General features: G+C 38.1%; 2 protein-coding genes and 1 pseudogene across 2 annotated transcripts; 1 reads left to right on the top strand and 2 right to left on the bottom strand.

The window, feature by feature from the left end:
* Positions 1 to 2,026: 2,026 nt before the first annotated feature.
* LOC101627499 lies at positions 2,027 to 2,960 on the top strand (annotated as a pseudogene).
* A 5,423-nt stretch (positions 2,961 to 8,383) lies between these two features.
* On the bottom strand, positions 8,384 to 9,362 carry LOC101627264 (olfactory receptor 10S1-like). Its single transcript, XM_012729394.1, is given in 2 exon segments — positions 8,384 to 8,545; positions 8,547 to 9,362. Coding segments are annotated over 2 exon segments (969 nt in total). The 5' UTR covers positions 9,354 to 9,362.
* Positions 9,363 to 13,230: 3,868 nt separating this feature from the next.
* Positions 13,231 to 14,166, bottom strand: LOC101627045 (olfactory receptor 10G6). The gene has a single exon (XM_012729393.1). It carries the CDS (start codon positions 14,164 to 14,166, stop codon positions 13,231 to 13,233), a length of 936 nt encoding a protein of 311 aa, XP_012584847.1.
* Between the last annotated feature and the right edge of the window lie 3,328 nt (positions 14,167 to 17,494).

The following is a 17,494-nucleotide window of genomic DNA, read 5'->3' as shown; positions in this document are numbered from 1 at the left end:
GGAATTAAATACCACTCTGAATTCAGGGAATTTTAACATTCATTTATTGACTATTGTAATTGCCTCCCAGAGTTGACTCTGCCTCAAACATCTTACTCCAATATCCCTTGGCACACCCCCTCCCCCCATTTAGCATATTAATCTTTTGAAGTATCTTCTTTGATTATTTTTATTCAGTATTAGATATACGAATCCTGAGTGGTTGGCTCAAGCCAAGAATCTTGGCTTCCTAGAATTAGCTGAGTACAATTATGGCATCTGATTTTCCTAAAATGATGTAGATCTACCTTTTGATCTGAGTCTTTGCTGCAGTTTTTGTCCCAGGAGAGATATTGGGACCTCTCTGGGAACCTTTTGACATTTTCTGTGTGACATTTGGGGAGTGGGGAAATTACATTATCTGTGCTCAGATAATTTTGACTGGACTGCTCTTAGCTGGCCTATGTGAGTTCAGTAGAGACCTGTACATACCTCACTGATGGTTTTGCTGTCCTATTCTGGGATCTACAATGGCAAACACTGACAGTACATAAACTTTGCCTGTGGGCAAACATTCAACTGTAGTATCTGGACTAGGTCCCTAGAAAGAAGGCAAGTGGGATTCTTATTCATTCATTTAAAAAATAAAAATTAAGAAAAGATTTCTTTACGAAAGCATACAAGGACTGGGGTGTAGACAAAGGTGCAGAGGGTGAGAGGATTCACGAGTGGGGAGCAGAACAGGCAGATCTACTGAAATACACTGCTGAGGGGAAAAACAGACAAGTAAGGCCTGCTGTGCCACATGAGTCAGCTCCATGGCCTGGGATCAAACCATGCTGCAGTAGCTGCCTACAGCTTGATAGCTCTGTGTCTTAACTCCTGTGCCACCAGGAAGGTTGTGCTTTTTTTTTTTTTTAATTAAACAGATATGCAGTCAACATCTGTTATATATTTCAAGTATTAATCTAAGGTGCTATAAAAATAACATGGAAGAAAACAGGCAAACGCGTGCTCTTTTGAAATTTACATTTAAGTGTGTGTGTGTGTGTGTGTGTGTGCTAGAATAAATGTGTGTATGAGCTGTGGGAGGATAACAACAAATAGAGGTATAGAATTCTGAACAGGAGCAGATGTTGTAGAATTAGGAAGGGTGAATTGATTTACTATTTGACCATGTGCCCCATTTGGTAAGTCAAAATGTATGTAACATTATATACTTTCAGTGAGTTATTGTTATTAAAATCAGCACAGCTATATGTGAAGAGCAGCTTGTTTTGTTTCAAAACCTGATCTCTGGGGGAAATATAGATCTTCCAATTTAAACAGGCCCCAAGGCTTTTCCAACTCATACATCCCTTGGGTCATGTTGGCAAAAGATTCTAGGTTTCAGCAGGTGATATTTACAACTCCTTAGCCTGGAGAGGGCATCATCAGAATTTATGATCTGTAACTCATAGCTTCTCAGAACCTGGAGTACAGATATCTGTGTTCTGGCTCCCGCAGTCCATCACTGAAACTATTGGTACAGACACCAACAAAGACGACAACGATCTTTGTTCTGGACTGTGCAGCTTTAAAATTTATCAGAGTCATTCGTCCCTCTGTGAGAATAGAGAGAAGAATTAGCAAGATCCAACACTGAAAACCCGATGCAGAAACAAGAGTTCTGAATTGTATAGATCCTGCTGTTCTTCTAAACCTCATTGTGGAAGCCAAGGATTTATCGCTTCTCAGCTGAGATGACTGTTGATCATTAGGTGGCTTGGTGGACTGTCAAAGCACGAGTGGAGCAGAGATGCAGTAGAGTTGTGAGTGGTGCCAGAGGTCCTTGAAATGTCCCTATTAAACTTGCCCTTCAGTGTTCTAACATGTATCCTTAACAGTTCTCTCTGGATTTATTCAATAGTGACAGTGATGGCACACAAAAGGATGGGCTTGAGCTTATGCTCCCACTCTGGGACTTCACCCATGTCCTTGTAGAGGGACTGGGTGGAGACAATGGGAACTCATTTTAATGCTATCCATTTGTCCTGTTCTCATAGATATGTCTTAGGGAAGAATGGCCTCCGGAAATGACTCTTTGGTGACCGAGTTTATCCTGCTGGCTTTAACAGAACAACCAGAACTCCAGCTGCCTCTCTTCTTCATTTTCTTAGGAGTTTATGTGGTCACCATGCTGGGGAACTTAGGCTTGCTTATTCTGATTGGTCTGAACCCCCCCTTGCACATGCCCATGCACTGCTTTCTCTTCAACCTTTCCTTTGTTGACCTATGGTCTTCTGTCATAATTACCAAAATGCTGATACGTTTTATAAAACAGAACATTATTTCTTACGGAGAGTGTATGATTCAGTTTTGTTTCTTCTTTTTTTTATTATTGACAAGTGCTGTATTTTGACAGCAATGGCCTATGACCGATATGTGGCCCTCTGTAAGCCCCTGCTTTACAGGGTCACCATGTCCAATCAGGTGTGCCTCATGCTAATGATAGCTGCATATGTGATGGGCTCTGCAGGTGCCATTGCCCACACTGGGTTCATGTTGAGACTCACCTTCTGTGATGGCAACATCATTGATCATTACATGTGTGATGCACCTCTTTTGCAACTCTCCTGCACCAGAACCTATATCAATGAACTAGTAATTTTCATTGTTGTGACAATCAGTGTAACAGTGCCCAGTGTCATCTTCTTATACTTTGGTCATCTCCACCATCCTCCACATGCATTCTATCACAGGGCAGATCCAAAGCCTTTGGCACCTGCAGCTTCCACATCATGGCAGTTTCTCTATTCCTGGGATCAACAGCATTCATGTATCTTAAACCTTCTCCTATTAGATCTGTTAATCAAGATAAAGTATCCACAGTTTTTTATACTATCATGGGGCTAATGCCGAATCCTTTCATCTACAGTTTTTAGAATAAAGATGTCCATATTGCACTGCATAAAACATTGAAGAAAAGGGTGCACTTCTAGATAGAAATTGTTTTAGTCGTTGATACATATTCTGGTAAAGAATGTATAATGCGATGGAGATAGAAGAAAATTAAAATAGAATGAAAATGATTTTTAGAATAGGATAATTTTTGATTAACAAATCAAAGTGATTTGGATCACTATGCAAAAAAATATTATAAGAAAAAGGAGGAAATATTCGTCCTTCATCCTTTCCGTGAAAAGTGGGTTAGCTAGTTTATTTTATCATTCTCCAGCTGATTTTCAGAGATTTGAGGTTTTAATGAGAAAAAAATTGTTTAACAATAAATCCAGAAATGGTAAGGTTGTAAAATTTTGACTGTTAATGTCTGGAATACTATGATATATTGGATATATGAGTCTTGGTGGATGTAAAATTTGCCATTCATTAATCTAACAAACTTCTTTTGAAAGACTATTGAGTTTGCAGAAATGGAAGTCATCTATTTGAGTGCTGTTGGGATTTTCACTTTGGGAGATACCCCTTTTCCCCAAAGGAACATGAATATAGTGAGACTTTCCTTTCTCTCTGGTCTCTGATCTCTTCACACTATTCATAAGGGAGAATGGTAAACAAAGATTTCCTTCTGATCCCTGTACCTAATAACAGGAAACAGATAACTTTGTAGAGCACTTAGGCACAAGGGAAGCTGCATGGAGTGTTACCTTTGGGACTTCAGGGCAGAAAAGATGGATAACAGGATATGTTATGTCTTCACTGGGAAGATTTTATACAAAAAAATATTTATCATATATTAATAGAATACTTTATGTTCTTTTCTTCAAGAGACCTACAGATCCCTAATTCTATCAGCAACCTGCATTTCCTTTAATTATCTTCATTCTCCCTTTTGTCTCACTGTACGTAGCATGAATGATGCAGTTATTTCTAACAAATATATGTGTGAAATTTTTAGTCCCCTTATAGTTTTGTTGTTTGTAGTGATACTCATTGCTCCCCACTTCATAAAGGTAATTTGTACTGTCTATCTTTCTTTGTCATTCTTCATGTGACATTTCAGTTATATTGATCTTTACTTCATTGTTTCTTAGCTTTTTTACTTGCTCTTCATTATTTTCTTTTTTGTCTTTGTATGTATGCAAGAACAATCTTCCTTCCTACTTCTATCCTACTTTATTCCCCCCTTTTTCTCTGTTTTTTTTTCCCCTCACTTTTTATTAAAGCACCATTTCTTTACAGCAATCTACATGATTTAGACGTATGGCATCACACCCTTTAGATGTCTGTGTTACCATACCATATACATATCAGGAAGGCATGAATAAATGTTTAGGTGAATTCATTTGTGAGCTCTTCTGTTATTTAACTTTTTTGTTGGTGGCAGGAGACCTGTTTTTGTTTGTGTGTGTGTGCGTATACTACACACTGTAGAGTCTTCTTTAATTTCTGATTTAGTTTTACTGATTTTTTCCCTCTTTTTCCCCTTATTAAATTTAAGGGATTGTCAATTTTAATTTTGTAAAAAACCATCTTAGAGTTTTGTAGATTTTTTTTTTTTTTGTTTTTTTTGTTTTTTTTTTTTTTTTTTTTTTTTTTTTTTTTTTGCTCTAATCTTTATTACATTCATCTTTTGGCTAGTGTTAGCCTTAGTCTGCTTTCTCTTAGCTAATTACTTAGTATATTATTTGTCTTCTTGAAATGTTCTTTTAAAATACAGATGTTTTCAGTAAGCTTCTTATTTAAGTATTTCTTTTCTCTACCCCATAAACTCTGTTATATAATGTTTTTGTTTTGTCTCCAGGTGTTCTCTAATTTATTTTATGATTTCTTCTTTGATCCAGTGTTTAATCAGTAGCTTATTGTTTAATTTCTATGTTTTTATGAAATTTACTATCTTCCTTCAATTATTAATACTTAGTTTTATTCTACTGTGTTGAAAAATGCTTGGGATGACTTTATATTGTTCATTTAAATAGCTGTTTTGTTGTAGTACCATTGGTCTACATTGTTGTTGGTATTTGGTAAGTATAGTTACTCCCCCTTCAGGTGCAATCTCCCTAGATATCCACCACTCCTTGGGATGACTTAAATATGCTTAAATTTGTGAGGTCTTATTTTGTGACCTTGCATGTGTTTCATGTGCCCTTCAGAAAATCTGAAAATCTTGCTACTGTTGAATGGGGTAGTCTATGTATGTCTATTAGGCCCATTTTGTGTATGGTGCTACTGAGGTCTGTTTTCTTATTGAAGGTCTAATTCTATCCATTGTTATTCTTCCCATATTGTTCATTGCTTCCTACCTCTTATTCTTGCATACCTTTCTTCCTCTTTTGTTTTCTTCCTTTTTAATTTGATGACTTTTTGGTATTAATTTCTTTTTTTCTTGCATGCATCTTCTTTGAGTATTTCATTTGTGGCTACCATTAGACTTGAAAAAATCTTCAGCAATCTATTTTCTGACCGATAACCTCTTAGCTTTGAATGTGAACAAAGAGCCTGCCTTTTTACACCTTCGACACACTTTATAATATTGATATATGAATTTATATTTTTTGGTGTTCATTAAGTAACAGATTTGTATAATAATATTACTCTCAATATTTTGTCTTTTATCTTTTATATTAGAGTTAAGAATGATTTTTGCCTTCTTTCAATACTGCAGAGTCAAGCCAATTGCTGACATCCATATTGGCTGCTGAGATTTACATGACCTGCAGAGCTGCATGAAGCCCTGGCTCTGGGGCATGCTTAGGTAGTTGGAGGTGTCACGGGTAGGCTTCTGGAGCTTACTGTCTGAATGCTCTGAATTTTGCTTCTTTCCAGATTACCCAACTGTGTTGGTTCTTTAAGTGCTCTGGATGAGGTAAGGTGGAGCCTCTTGGGCAGTCTTGAAAGTTTCAGGAAGTGAGATACTTATTTTACTGTTTCTTTTGCCTATGGGTTAAAGGGATTCTTGTATGCAGTTGTGAAACTTTGAGGAGAGGTGACCTGTTTAAAGAGAAATTCTTCTTGCCCTTTAAAATGTGTACTTTGTGTTTGGAAATTGCATTCCACTGGGGTAGTCCACTTGGACTACAGACCTCTCATAGAGGTGTTTTAGTCTATGCAGCATTATTATATTGCTGTTTTTGTGATTGCAGGAGGACCAGGAGCTCCTATGCCACCATCATCTTAAACATCTGTGGTTGTGATATTATTCTTAGGTTTTGCAAAATGTTGCCATTAGTGTAAGCTTCGCAAAAAGTATATTATTTCTGCCAAGGTCAGTGAGACTGCTACAACCATATACTATAAATGAGGTGGTTAGACATTAGAAATTTATTTTTCTCAGGTTTGGAGAGGATTAAGGCTAAGACAAGTAGAAGGGACTAAGAGTAGAGTTGCAATGGCATGACTACAATCTTCTATCTCATTTCAAGAAAGCAATCATTTGGCAAATTGGAGGATGTCATACAACTGCACCAAAGCTTGGTTAGCACTATTGCCTATCCTATAATTGGCTCTTCATATATTCTTCCTCTACACATGTTTTTAAAGCATATTGAGACGAGGATAATGAATGTGCTGGACTACATTTAGTCCCCTACACATATATTAATAACTCTGAGCTACTAGAAGAAAGGGGATTACCTTTGACTTTTGGAAGTATCCTCCATCTTTATTGCATTTCTCTCTTTTATTTTACTGATGTTTTTATTTCCCCTTCCAGGTATGCTAGGTTCAGAGTCAAAGTTTATGGAGAACTAGGCAATCTTCAGGAATCATAAAATCATTATCTTAAAGAGAACTGCCCTTGTTTAAGGGCATCTTGACATCACTGGGGATTCACCAATGATGTGGGCTAGATTTGATTTTAAGATTTTATTGTTTAATTGAAACATGTGGTCTGAGATTTGAGATTCTGACATCTACTATTACTTTAGAGAAATTATTTTACCTCCCAGTTCTCCAGTTCCTATACACACACACACATACACACACACATATATATATAATATAACTAATATACCATTTAAAATTTAGTTCTAAGGAGAAATAGTATAAACAAAGCAACTGGCAGAGAGCCTTACACATGTGTGAATCAACAATGATTATGGCTACTGTTGTAATTCTAACAGTCAGTTTATTTTCTCATTGATTCAGTCAGTTTATTTTCTCATTGATTCCCCCAACCCTTTGAAACACCTCTAATTCTATAAAATTCCTCATTTACAATGTTCCCTCCAAGTTAAATAAACTTTTTTTTGATGTCTATGATAACAGTTATATAATAGTCTACAACTGTTGTTTTTCTACCACTCGACTCTTTTCTTCTCTCTTTTTTCCTTTATCCCATGATTTATCTTTAAAAAATATATGACTGCTAAGGACAAAGGTGTTCCTGTAGATGAATAAGAAGAAAATAAGGAGGTGGACTGTTTAGTGTATAATAAAAACTCTTTAACCTGGCACATAGAGTAGTTTAGCATCTTTCAACACATAGAGTAGTTTAGCATCTTTCACTCACTAAACACAAAACACAAAAGATGTCTCTCACCCTCCTTACTCCCCATTTGTAAGCAAACTTCTTTAAATAGGTTCTTGAATTATCTTCTGTCACCTCAGACTCTAGAAATGTGTGTGCCTGAGTGTCTGTGGTGGTTACTTTCTCTATAAAAAATAAAGACATCAAATTCTTCAGAGACATTTGAACCTTAGCTTATATGTTTTCTTCTACTTTGTTAGCTTGTTTGATAAAAAATAGGAACTTCTATGTTGCACCAGATATTTGACATAATTATTTTATAGAGTACTAGAAAATAGATATTTCTCATATCACTATTATTAAACTAGGACACTGAAATACCATGTGTTATAAAATCTACACAATATTGGTGATTGGTATAATCAGGATGAGAATCCAGTAGGTACTTAAAAATCCATGTTTTTTCTACCACTTATGTATATACTGTTTTCATTAAGAGAATAAAGATTAGGACATTTTCTACATGAGCTTGAACAGGTCATTCATTTTTCTCCTAGTGAACAAAAAAAAAATCTACTTACATTTCCCCCAAAATGTAACTTATTCTCTAAATAAAGTGATGGAAAGCTTCATTTATTACTTGTTCCTTATATTTTGTTATAATTTTCTTCAATGTGTTCTGTACACTTTTATAATGATTTCATAAGAAAAGATTAATTACTAAAATAATTAAGGTTATCAAAGCAATTCACATATCTTGGCTCAAAGAACTTAGATCTTGGCTCTCAGCATCATCTAATCCAGTTCTTTCATTTTACAGAAGAAAAATTTGTGTCTGAGATGTTGGAACAGGTCACTTGGCTAAAGGGAGAGAAAAACATTCCTATTTGAGCTAAAGCTCAATTATTCTAACTTACACTTGAATTAATTTCCTTTTACATTTTGATCAAGGAACAGCTTCTTCCTGGCTGGCAAATTAAAAACATCAACGGTATGTTAAGGGGACGGGCTGCCCGCTGGAGACTCTGGGGAGCCTCTGGACAGAAGTCTTCGCAGTGCACGTTTTACCTCCTTATTCCGCAGAGTGTAAATGAAAGGGTTGAGCATGGGAGTGATCATAGTGTAGAAGACAGCAGGCGTCCCAGCGCCCACCTCGCTAGGAGCTAGGCTGCAGGTAGATGCAGACAGGGGGCATGTAGTATAAGAGCACCACTGTGAGGTGCGAGCTGCAGGTGGAGAAGGCCCGCTGGCGGCTGGCGGAGCTGCGGATCCGCAGCACAGCTGCTATGATGAAGACATAGGATATGGTGATGAGGATCAGGCAACCTGCTGCCACAACACCTATGTTGACAAGCATGGCAAGCTCATTAATGGTGGTGTCAGCACAGGCCAGTTTCAGCACAGGGGGAATGTCACAGAAGAAGTAGTCAATGTGGTCAGGCCCACAGTAGTGCAGGCGGAAGGTGAGGAAGGTGTGGATTGCGGAGTGCACGGCACCTGTGGCCCAAGTGATGCCAGCCAGCCCTGCACACATCTGCCTGTTCATGGCCACTGGGTAGTGCAGGGGCTGACAGATAGCCAGGTAGCGGTCATAGGCCATGACTGTGTACAGGAAACACTCGGTGCTGGCCAGGAAGTGGAAGCAGTAAAGCTGTACAACACAGCCCTCAAAGGTGATCACCTTCCCATCCAGGGTTAAAAGGCCCGCCATGACCTTGGGCACTGTGACGGTAGACAGGCATGCATCCAGAAAGGAGAGGTGTCCCAGAAAGTGGTACATCGGTGAAGACAGGTGAGGATCAGAGCCCACAGTTAGGAGAATGAGGAGGTTTCCAGTCACTGTGATGGCATAGATGATAAAGAAGAGGAGGAAGAAGAGGCTCGGGTGTTCAGCCGTGTACATCAGGCTCTCCAGGAAGAAGTAGCTCACCTCTGTCTGGTTGGGGTCCTCTGTCTTCCAAGCCATCCTCTCACGCAGACTGACTAGTTAGCTCCTTTGCAACATAACTGACATTAGCTGATACAAATAGCCATCTCATTTTCCTGAAGTACCTGTTAGCTATTTGCCCTTGTCCTTATGGGCTTGAACTTTAAACTAGATAAATTTATCTAGGTTTAGTTGACTGACTGGGCTGTTCTAAGGTTTTCTTGCAGCCCCTTGCAATGAATCTTGCGGTATGGAATCTTTCATCTTTGTGGGACTTATAAAGGATTGCAAGGCTAATTTGTATAAATGTACTCCCTAAATAATGTCAATATAAATATGGTTCTTACTCTCCTAGAGTATATACTTTTGCATATCTTCCAGACTACTGCTACCTCTGATTTCTTAATTTACTTTGCAATGCTGCAGATGTGGACAGGCAGGTTCTTATTGTGGGTCACTGGGGAGTTGCATCCTGTCTTCTGACAAGCCCAATCTAGCATGTGGACTATTACATCAGTCAGGGATACAGCAATCCCATCCTTTTTTCACCAAGAGGGAGTTCTTTGGAATTTCAACTACTCAAACCAACTCTCAAGTGCATGACAATGAAGCCTTAGAGAATTGACTGAGTAATTACCAAGATAAATTGTTCAGTATATTTACTTGTCTTGTAAAGTGATGTTTCTGTCCTTGGGGAAATGGTTCCTATGCCTTTATGGAAATATTAATACTAAGGAGCCAAGTTTATTTGTATTCCATAAAGTTAATCTTTAAAAAAAAAAAAGACAAAATAAAAAACCACCTGTGGATTCTCACAGTTCTGTGGGTCAGAGATCCAGTGGGGTTTGGTTGATTTCTCTGGCCCGGGTTTAGTAGAGTTTGAATTGAAATTTGAAAGTTCCCTTTGATTTTTTATATCCTGTGCACCCTAAATCTAATCTGATGTTGCATTATATGAAAAGTTTCTTTGAATTGATTATTTCTGTTATCTCTTCAGTCCTCAAGTATTTTACCTACCCCTGCCTCTGGAGATTTTTATACCTAGATTTTCACAATGGTATTTTCTGTCCCAGGTCTCATTCAATTTTTCATATGGCAAATGTTTCTGAATACAGTTTTCTTGTCAGTCTTCTGAAATCTATGCGTTTAATTACTGTTTCCTATCCCCAGGGTTTAAGTTGTGTCTCTGTAGTCAAAATTATCTGTAAATGGTTTCCATTATTGTTACAAATCATTTATCTTCAAATTCTTTTTCTTTAGTTAAATGCCCTTGCCTGAAGTGCTGTTTGCCACATTTCTTTCTCAATTTGCCATAACCTCTCCCTGAGCTTATCACAGCCTAATTCCATGTTTTAGCATGAATGGAATTCCTTTACTCTTTACTGTCACAAACCTCTTATCTGTGGTTAAGTTTGAACACTACATCTGCTATTAAACCCTTCATAAATAATTTATTTCACACTGATTTATGCATTCTTGCAACTTAGGTTATTAATAAATATAAATAGTAATAAATTCCTAAGCATATACTTCCTTGGTCTACTTTAATGTTCCATTTACATATGTCACATCTCCCTAAGAGAAACACAGGCAAAAATATCTTTTGTGTTTTTTTAGTTTTCATGAATTTTTTGGTATAGAACAGTGGAAATATTAATACTAAGGAGCCAAGTTTATTTGTATTCCATAAAATTAATTTTATTTTTCTGATCAACCACATTTTAGCTGAAAAAGAGGAATCATGGTGGTAATAAAAGCTTAGAACAAAAAATTTAGAAATAAGCAAAATAAAACTCTGACTAATGAATTGTATCACCCTTGTAGGATTAACTGTCAGTTCACTGAATTGCACTCTCTATAGTGCTTCCTCTTGAACAACCACTAACTTCTCCAAGTCCATTCTGGAAACTTGAAGAACTGATTGTGTTCTATAACTAATCTAAGTCTCTGCTGGCGAAGCCAGTCACCTTGTCCCCTGTCATTTAGGCTGCCTGCCTTCTGGATGAGTATGTGTGGAGGTAGGAATGATGTACTTCATTATTGAAACCTTCAGTACAATCTATACAAGGCCAGGAGTTGGCAGTAGGGTGGAGATATTTAACAGTTTTTGCAGGGCTCTCCTTGGTGGCACACTGGGTTAAAGCACCACATGATGAAGCTTTCGGAAGCGATTGCAGCAGGAATTCGATCCCTGGCCAGAAAGCTGACCCACATGGCGTGGCAGACCTCTTCTGACCCACCTGTTACTGCCCTCAGCAGTGTACTTTATCAATGCCTGTTCTGCTCCCCACTCTGTCTCAGGTGAATCCTCTCACCCACCACATCTCTACCCCAGTTCTATAAACATAAATAAATAAATCTTAAGAAAAAGTTTTTGCAGAAAACCAACCTAACTCCAAAGTGAGAAATTCCACCAAAGACAATAAAAAATTCCATCTAAGAATACCATATCAGGATGTCTTATGCTCTGGCAAAATGGAAAAAATACAGTTTCTTACACTTGAAGATCTGCCCTTTCGCACCTATGCAAAATCCCCTTCCCCTTTTTTCCTTTTCTCTTTAATTAGCTTACTTTTAAAATGCAGACTTTGCCTGTTCACGTCTATACAAAAGTCCATTTTCTGTTTCATTCCTTAATGAACTTGACATGCATTAATAAACTTAGAGTGTACTGAATAGAAAACTGCCAAAATCCATCTCAGAGGGACCCAAGAGTCCTACTCAGTGAACCCCTATTCTCCATTCATCAAATTTATTTCCTTATTTATTATTGAATTTATCTATCAATTGATGTAACATTAGTTTACAATATTGAATTTGATTTGGAGGTATTGGAATACACACTTCAAATGCATGTCACAACACCACACCCACCACCCAGCCACTCATAGTTCTTCACCGTAGTCCATGTATCTCTTCCCACTTTGCTCTTCCCCCCTTCCTCAGCCCCTCTGGTAGCCTTGATGCTACAGTCATATTTCTGTCATTTATAATAATTTCTGTTTTATCTGACCCTTTGTCTTCTCCATATTTAACTTATAAGTGACATCATCCAGTATTTTTTTGGTCCCTTTGACTTAGCAGTACTTTCTTCCACTTCTATCATGTTGCAAATGGCTGGATTTCATCTTTTTTTAAAATCATTCAGTTGTATTTCATTGTGTGTATATATTTCATATCTTCCTAATCCACTCATTCATTCATTCATCTTTGGGTACTTAGATTGTTTCCATAGCGTGGCTATTGTAAATAGTGCTACAATGAATGTGGAGTTGTGTGTATCATTTTGAATTAGTGTTTCTGTATTCTTTGGGTATATGTTTAGGAGTGGACTTGCTGGATCATATGGTAATTCTATTTTTAATATTTTGAGAATTTTCCATTAGATTAGACCAGAGTATAGTCCTACCAACAATGATCATTTTTCTCCATATTCCTGTCAGAAGTTATTGCTTCTGGTCTTTTTGACATGAGTCATTCTTACAGGTGTGAGGTGGTATTTCACTGTGATTTTATCTGCCTTTCCCTGATGATAAGTGATGATGAGCATTTTTTCATGGGCTTGTTGAACATTTTTATGTCTTCTTTGGAGAAGAACCCATTTAACTGTTCTACTCAAATTTTTTTTGTTGTTTATCCACTTTTTTTTTTTTTTTGCTGAGTTGTATGAGGTCTTTATAGATCTTTAATCTCAATCTCTTGGTAGATGTAGGTTTTTCAAATATTTCTTCCATTAGCATTGAAGAAAGAAATGAAAAACTGTATTGGAAAACAGGTTATGTGGAATTTTAGAGTTCCCTCCTCTGTACCTAACATCCCTCTAATCTTTGCTAGAATTCTTTCTCTTTCTGTATTAAATATCCACAGTTATCTGGTACCCCAGCCCACTGCCCTAATTTTAGTGAAATATGTGGAGTCACTGAGGTTGCATATCCTTACGCCCTACCAGTCTCCACAGCGCTGCCTTCATCTCTTTGTTGCGGAGTGTGTAGATGATGGGGTTAAGCAAGGGAGTGATGACAGTGTAGAAGACAGCAACCACCCCATCCAGGGGTTCCTGTGATCCAGGTCGAAGGTAAATAAAGGTGCAGGGTACATAGTAAACAATGACGACAGTGAGATGGGCAGCACAGGTGGAGAAGGCATTGCGGCGCCCATCAGCGGACCGGATACGCAGGATGGCAGCCACTATGTAGCCATAGGAAGTGAGGATGAGCCCAAAGCAGGTGAGTGCCAGGAAGCCAATGTCCACAAAGGTGACCAGTTCATTGATGGTGGTGTCGGCACAGACTAGGCGCAGTATAGCAGGTATGTCACAGAAGAAGTAGTCTACCCTATTTGGACCACAGAAGGGCAGTCGGAATATGAAGCTTGTCTGGAAAAGTGAGTGGATGGTCCCTCCCATCCAGGTGCCAAAGGCCAGATAGTTACAAACACTACGGGTCATGATTGTTGCATAGTGTAAGGGCTTACAAATGGCCAAGAAACGATCATAAGCCATGAGTGTGTAAAGGAAGCATTCAGTGCAGCCAAGGAAATGGAAAGAAAAAAGTTGGATCACACAGCCCCCAAAGGAGATGATCCTACTATCCAAGAGAAATCCAGCTAGCATCTTGGGAACAATGGCAGTGGAAATGGTCATGTCCAAGAAGGAGAGGTGACATAGGAACCAGTACATGGGGCGGTGGAGTCGGACATCCACCAAGATAGTGAGGATGATGATCCCATTGCCAGAAACAGTGAGGACGTAGATGGCAAGGAATGCCAAGAAAAGTGGTACCCCCAACTGTGGGGGGTAGTGTAGGCCCACCAAAATGAAATGGGATACAGAAGTCTGGTTTCTACTTTGCATTTCCTTGTTGTTTACACCTGCCCAAAGAAGTAGCAGAAAGAAAAGCTCAGTGTTCCACACATTCTCTAGGCATGTCACATATATTCTGTGTTACTCCCAAATATGGACAGAAAATGATCTCAGGCGGAGAGATCTTGCTATTGCTGCAATTCTTGTCCTTAATCATTCTTTCTCCTCACACTTTCACTCTATCCCTCTCTCCCCACCCCCCAACTATCCTGCTTCTGTGATTCTGCTTAGTTACAGGGTTTTCTTCCATATTAAACACTGTATAACAGATTATGCATATTTAATTCAGAGAAGTGAAGGAAGATCCATGAATGTCGGAAGAAACATTACCATAAATCTAAATCAGTCAATGAAGGAATGGACTCTTCTGATTTTCTTCTGTGTGTTATCTGAACTGTGTGCCAGAGAATAAAGTTACATATTATTTATTCTTAAGAACATTAGCATTAGAATTCCTAATGCAAATGTGTCTAATAAAAATCTGCAGCTTTAAAATATCTGCTACAATTTGTTTATACATCAAACATCATATATTCAGAATCTTTGAACTGTAGCTCGAAATATCTAAATTTGACTTCAAAGATACATATGCCATGACAAATTCATTAAGATGTCTTCTTTCTTCTTTCCTTCTGACAAGTGCCCTTGTGTATCCATTCGTCCATCCATCAATCCATCTACCCACCCTTCTCTCTACCTGTACATTCAGTAAAGTAGCATATATTTTAAAATTAAGGTATCTGAAGACATTTTTTTTTAAATCATGGCTCTCGTACTTACACTTGTTGGTAATCTGGAAAGAATCACTTCACCTTTCTCAGCCTGTTTCAGTAACTGGGAACAATCATATCTCACACTTTATGAGATTGTTGTAAGGATTAAATAAACTAATTTACAGTAGCATGCAATAAACATTAGCTATTCCCATTAAGTGTACTGTGGCCCTGTATTATTGGGCACACTCAGTCATTGCATGTGTACCTCATATGTGCCATGCACTGGTTTGGCATAAATCCTTCCAATTTGAAGCAGCATAACAAAGATCCTTTTCTCTCAGAACTGCTAGTGACTGGCATCAGCCACAGTAAAGGTAGAAACCAAGTGGGTAACTCAGAGGGTATCATAACTCTTCCAGCCATGTAGGCTTCCTAGTGACACCTTCCTTTCACTAATTGTTGCCTGAACAGTCTTCTCACAAACTGTCAGCAAAATATAAAGTGTTACTGAGTCTAAGGACTCAGATGCCTTCCAGAATCAGTTAGAAGTTCTTATTGGGTATGAAATGGAAGAACCTAGTTTGCAGCTGTGGCTTTCATTGGTGCATCATCTCCTTCTCACAGTGCTTCCCCCAAATCTTATCTCCCTCAATATTCTTAGGAGCCCCCCACCCCTGAGACTCTTTCAGTGGAAAAAAAAAGTTTTCTGGGAATTGAACCATTTCCTGGTTATAATATATTCCATTTTAAATCTTAGCACATTTAAAGGCAAGCAAAGGTTCTAAACCAGATAGACATAGTCTCTCAATAGGTAATTACAGAATCTATTTGAGAGGAAACCAATTTAAAGGAAACACTTAGAGATTTCCTAGACATATCCTTGATTAACAGCCTTTACTGGCACCACGTTGCCCAAACTTAGTGCACAGCCTATGGGAAAAGAGACCCTCAAAATTTGGTGTCACTTTGCCCTCCCCCTAGTTTCCTGTTGCCACTCCTTCCCACAAAAGTGTGCCCTAGCAAAATATTCTTATTTTCCTACACAATAGTCCTTTTAATCCAAAATGGCCTATGGATTTTTCAAGTTTATGTGTTACCTACTAAAGAAAGTCTTTCCTGTCTTTTGCCCCAAATAATCACACATTCTAAAAACCACAGCACGTCATGTTCCTGTGATAGATCTACTGTGCATGCTACAATTTACTCTTTCACAGGCTCGAGCCCTTACAGACTATGAGCTTTTACAGAGACTCTGTCTCCTGTTTCTTTCCATCCCAATTTTGCGGTATACCTTGCATAGATTTTTAAATCTTATTGAAAACTTGTGTTCCTGTCTATGTGAGTGTCCCTATTATCTAGACACGAAATCCAGGATTGTTGCAGAATATCAGTTAGGTTTTATATCAGTTCGCTCAATCAAAAGAACTCCCTGGGGAATTTCCTCTTTTCCCCAGAAATATACCTGTTGTTACTGAAGAGCTATATTATTCTGGACAAGTCTCGAAAAGGTCCTAGTGTCAATTTCTTAATATCTTGCTTGTTAAGGAAAAAAAGGGGGAGCAAAAATTAGAAAAGATCCCCCCACAAAAAAAATCTCAATTATTTTTTAATCTATAACAGTTCAAGTTTTAAATATTGTTCTCACTTTCAGAAAATTAATTTTTCCTCCTAGTCCAACTTCTCTTATGCATTATAATTTTAATTTTTTCTTGTTTCCTTGCTTCCTTGACATCTCAGACATCTTTTACTTTTTTAATTTATTGTTCTCTCTATGTAGCTATCATCTGTTTTCACTGGGAAAAAAGGAAACTATACCTTGGTTAACTGTTACCAATTATCCTACTTATTTGGTGTATACGTTATAATTCATATCACATTATGTTATCAATATATTGCATACTCATATGTGTAATGGGAAAAGACAAGCAGTCTTGGGAGAAAAAGACATTAGCACCCAAATACAAGCTTCATCTGACCACTTCAAACCTTGTGTGAACTGAATGTGCTTAAAAGTAGACCCTGCTTGCCACCTGTGTCAGAAAACTGAATGATAGACTTGCCTTTGGTGAGTTGGGTACAAAGGTTCTCCCTTCCACTACTACTTATTTGTAAAGCATTATGCTATTAGGAGGACTCAACTGTCTTTTCGGTTCCCCAAATCTCTAAAATCTCTATATTCAAATAAATATACATTTCAGAGACTTTTTGTTCCTACACTTCTGGCTCCCTTCAGGAGTCTTTTCTGGTAGTAGCCACTACCTGGAGGTGAATCTTCAGAGAGGCCATGGCCTGCTGCTTCCCTCAGCTTGTTCTTGCGCTCTGCTGCTTCCTGTTGATGCTTCTTTACCAACGTGAGAGGTTCCCTGATCTCCTTCACTGACATGCCGCTTGGTCACTATGTTCTTTCTGTACACAATCTGGCCTCATCTTTCCTCTTCTTAAATCTTTTGAAATAGTGGCAGTGACATCTCTAAGTTTTGACCTCTGGAGTATTGTTTTCTAGCGAGCAATTTCTCCTCCTAGGAGTCCCCCTGGGATAGGGGTGAGGGACTAACATTATTAGTTCTGCGTCACCCTTTTGGGCAATTAATTTATGTGGAAGT

Source organism: Condylura cristata, unplaced genomic scaffold (assembly GCF_000260355.1).
Source record: "Condylura cristata isolate star-nosed mole 26May11 unplaced genomic scaffold, ConCri1.0 scaffold00025, whole genome shotgun sequence".
NCBI classification, from domain to species: Eukaryota; Metazoa; Chordata; class Mammalia; order Eulipotyphla; family Talpidae; genus Condylura; species Condylura cristata.
This window is presented reverse-complemented; position numbering and strand designations above follow the sequence as displayed.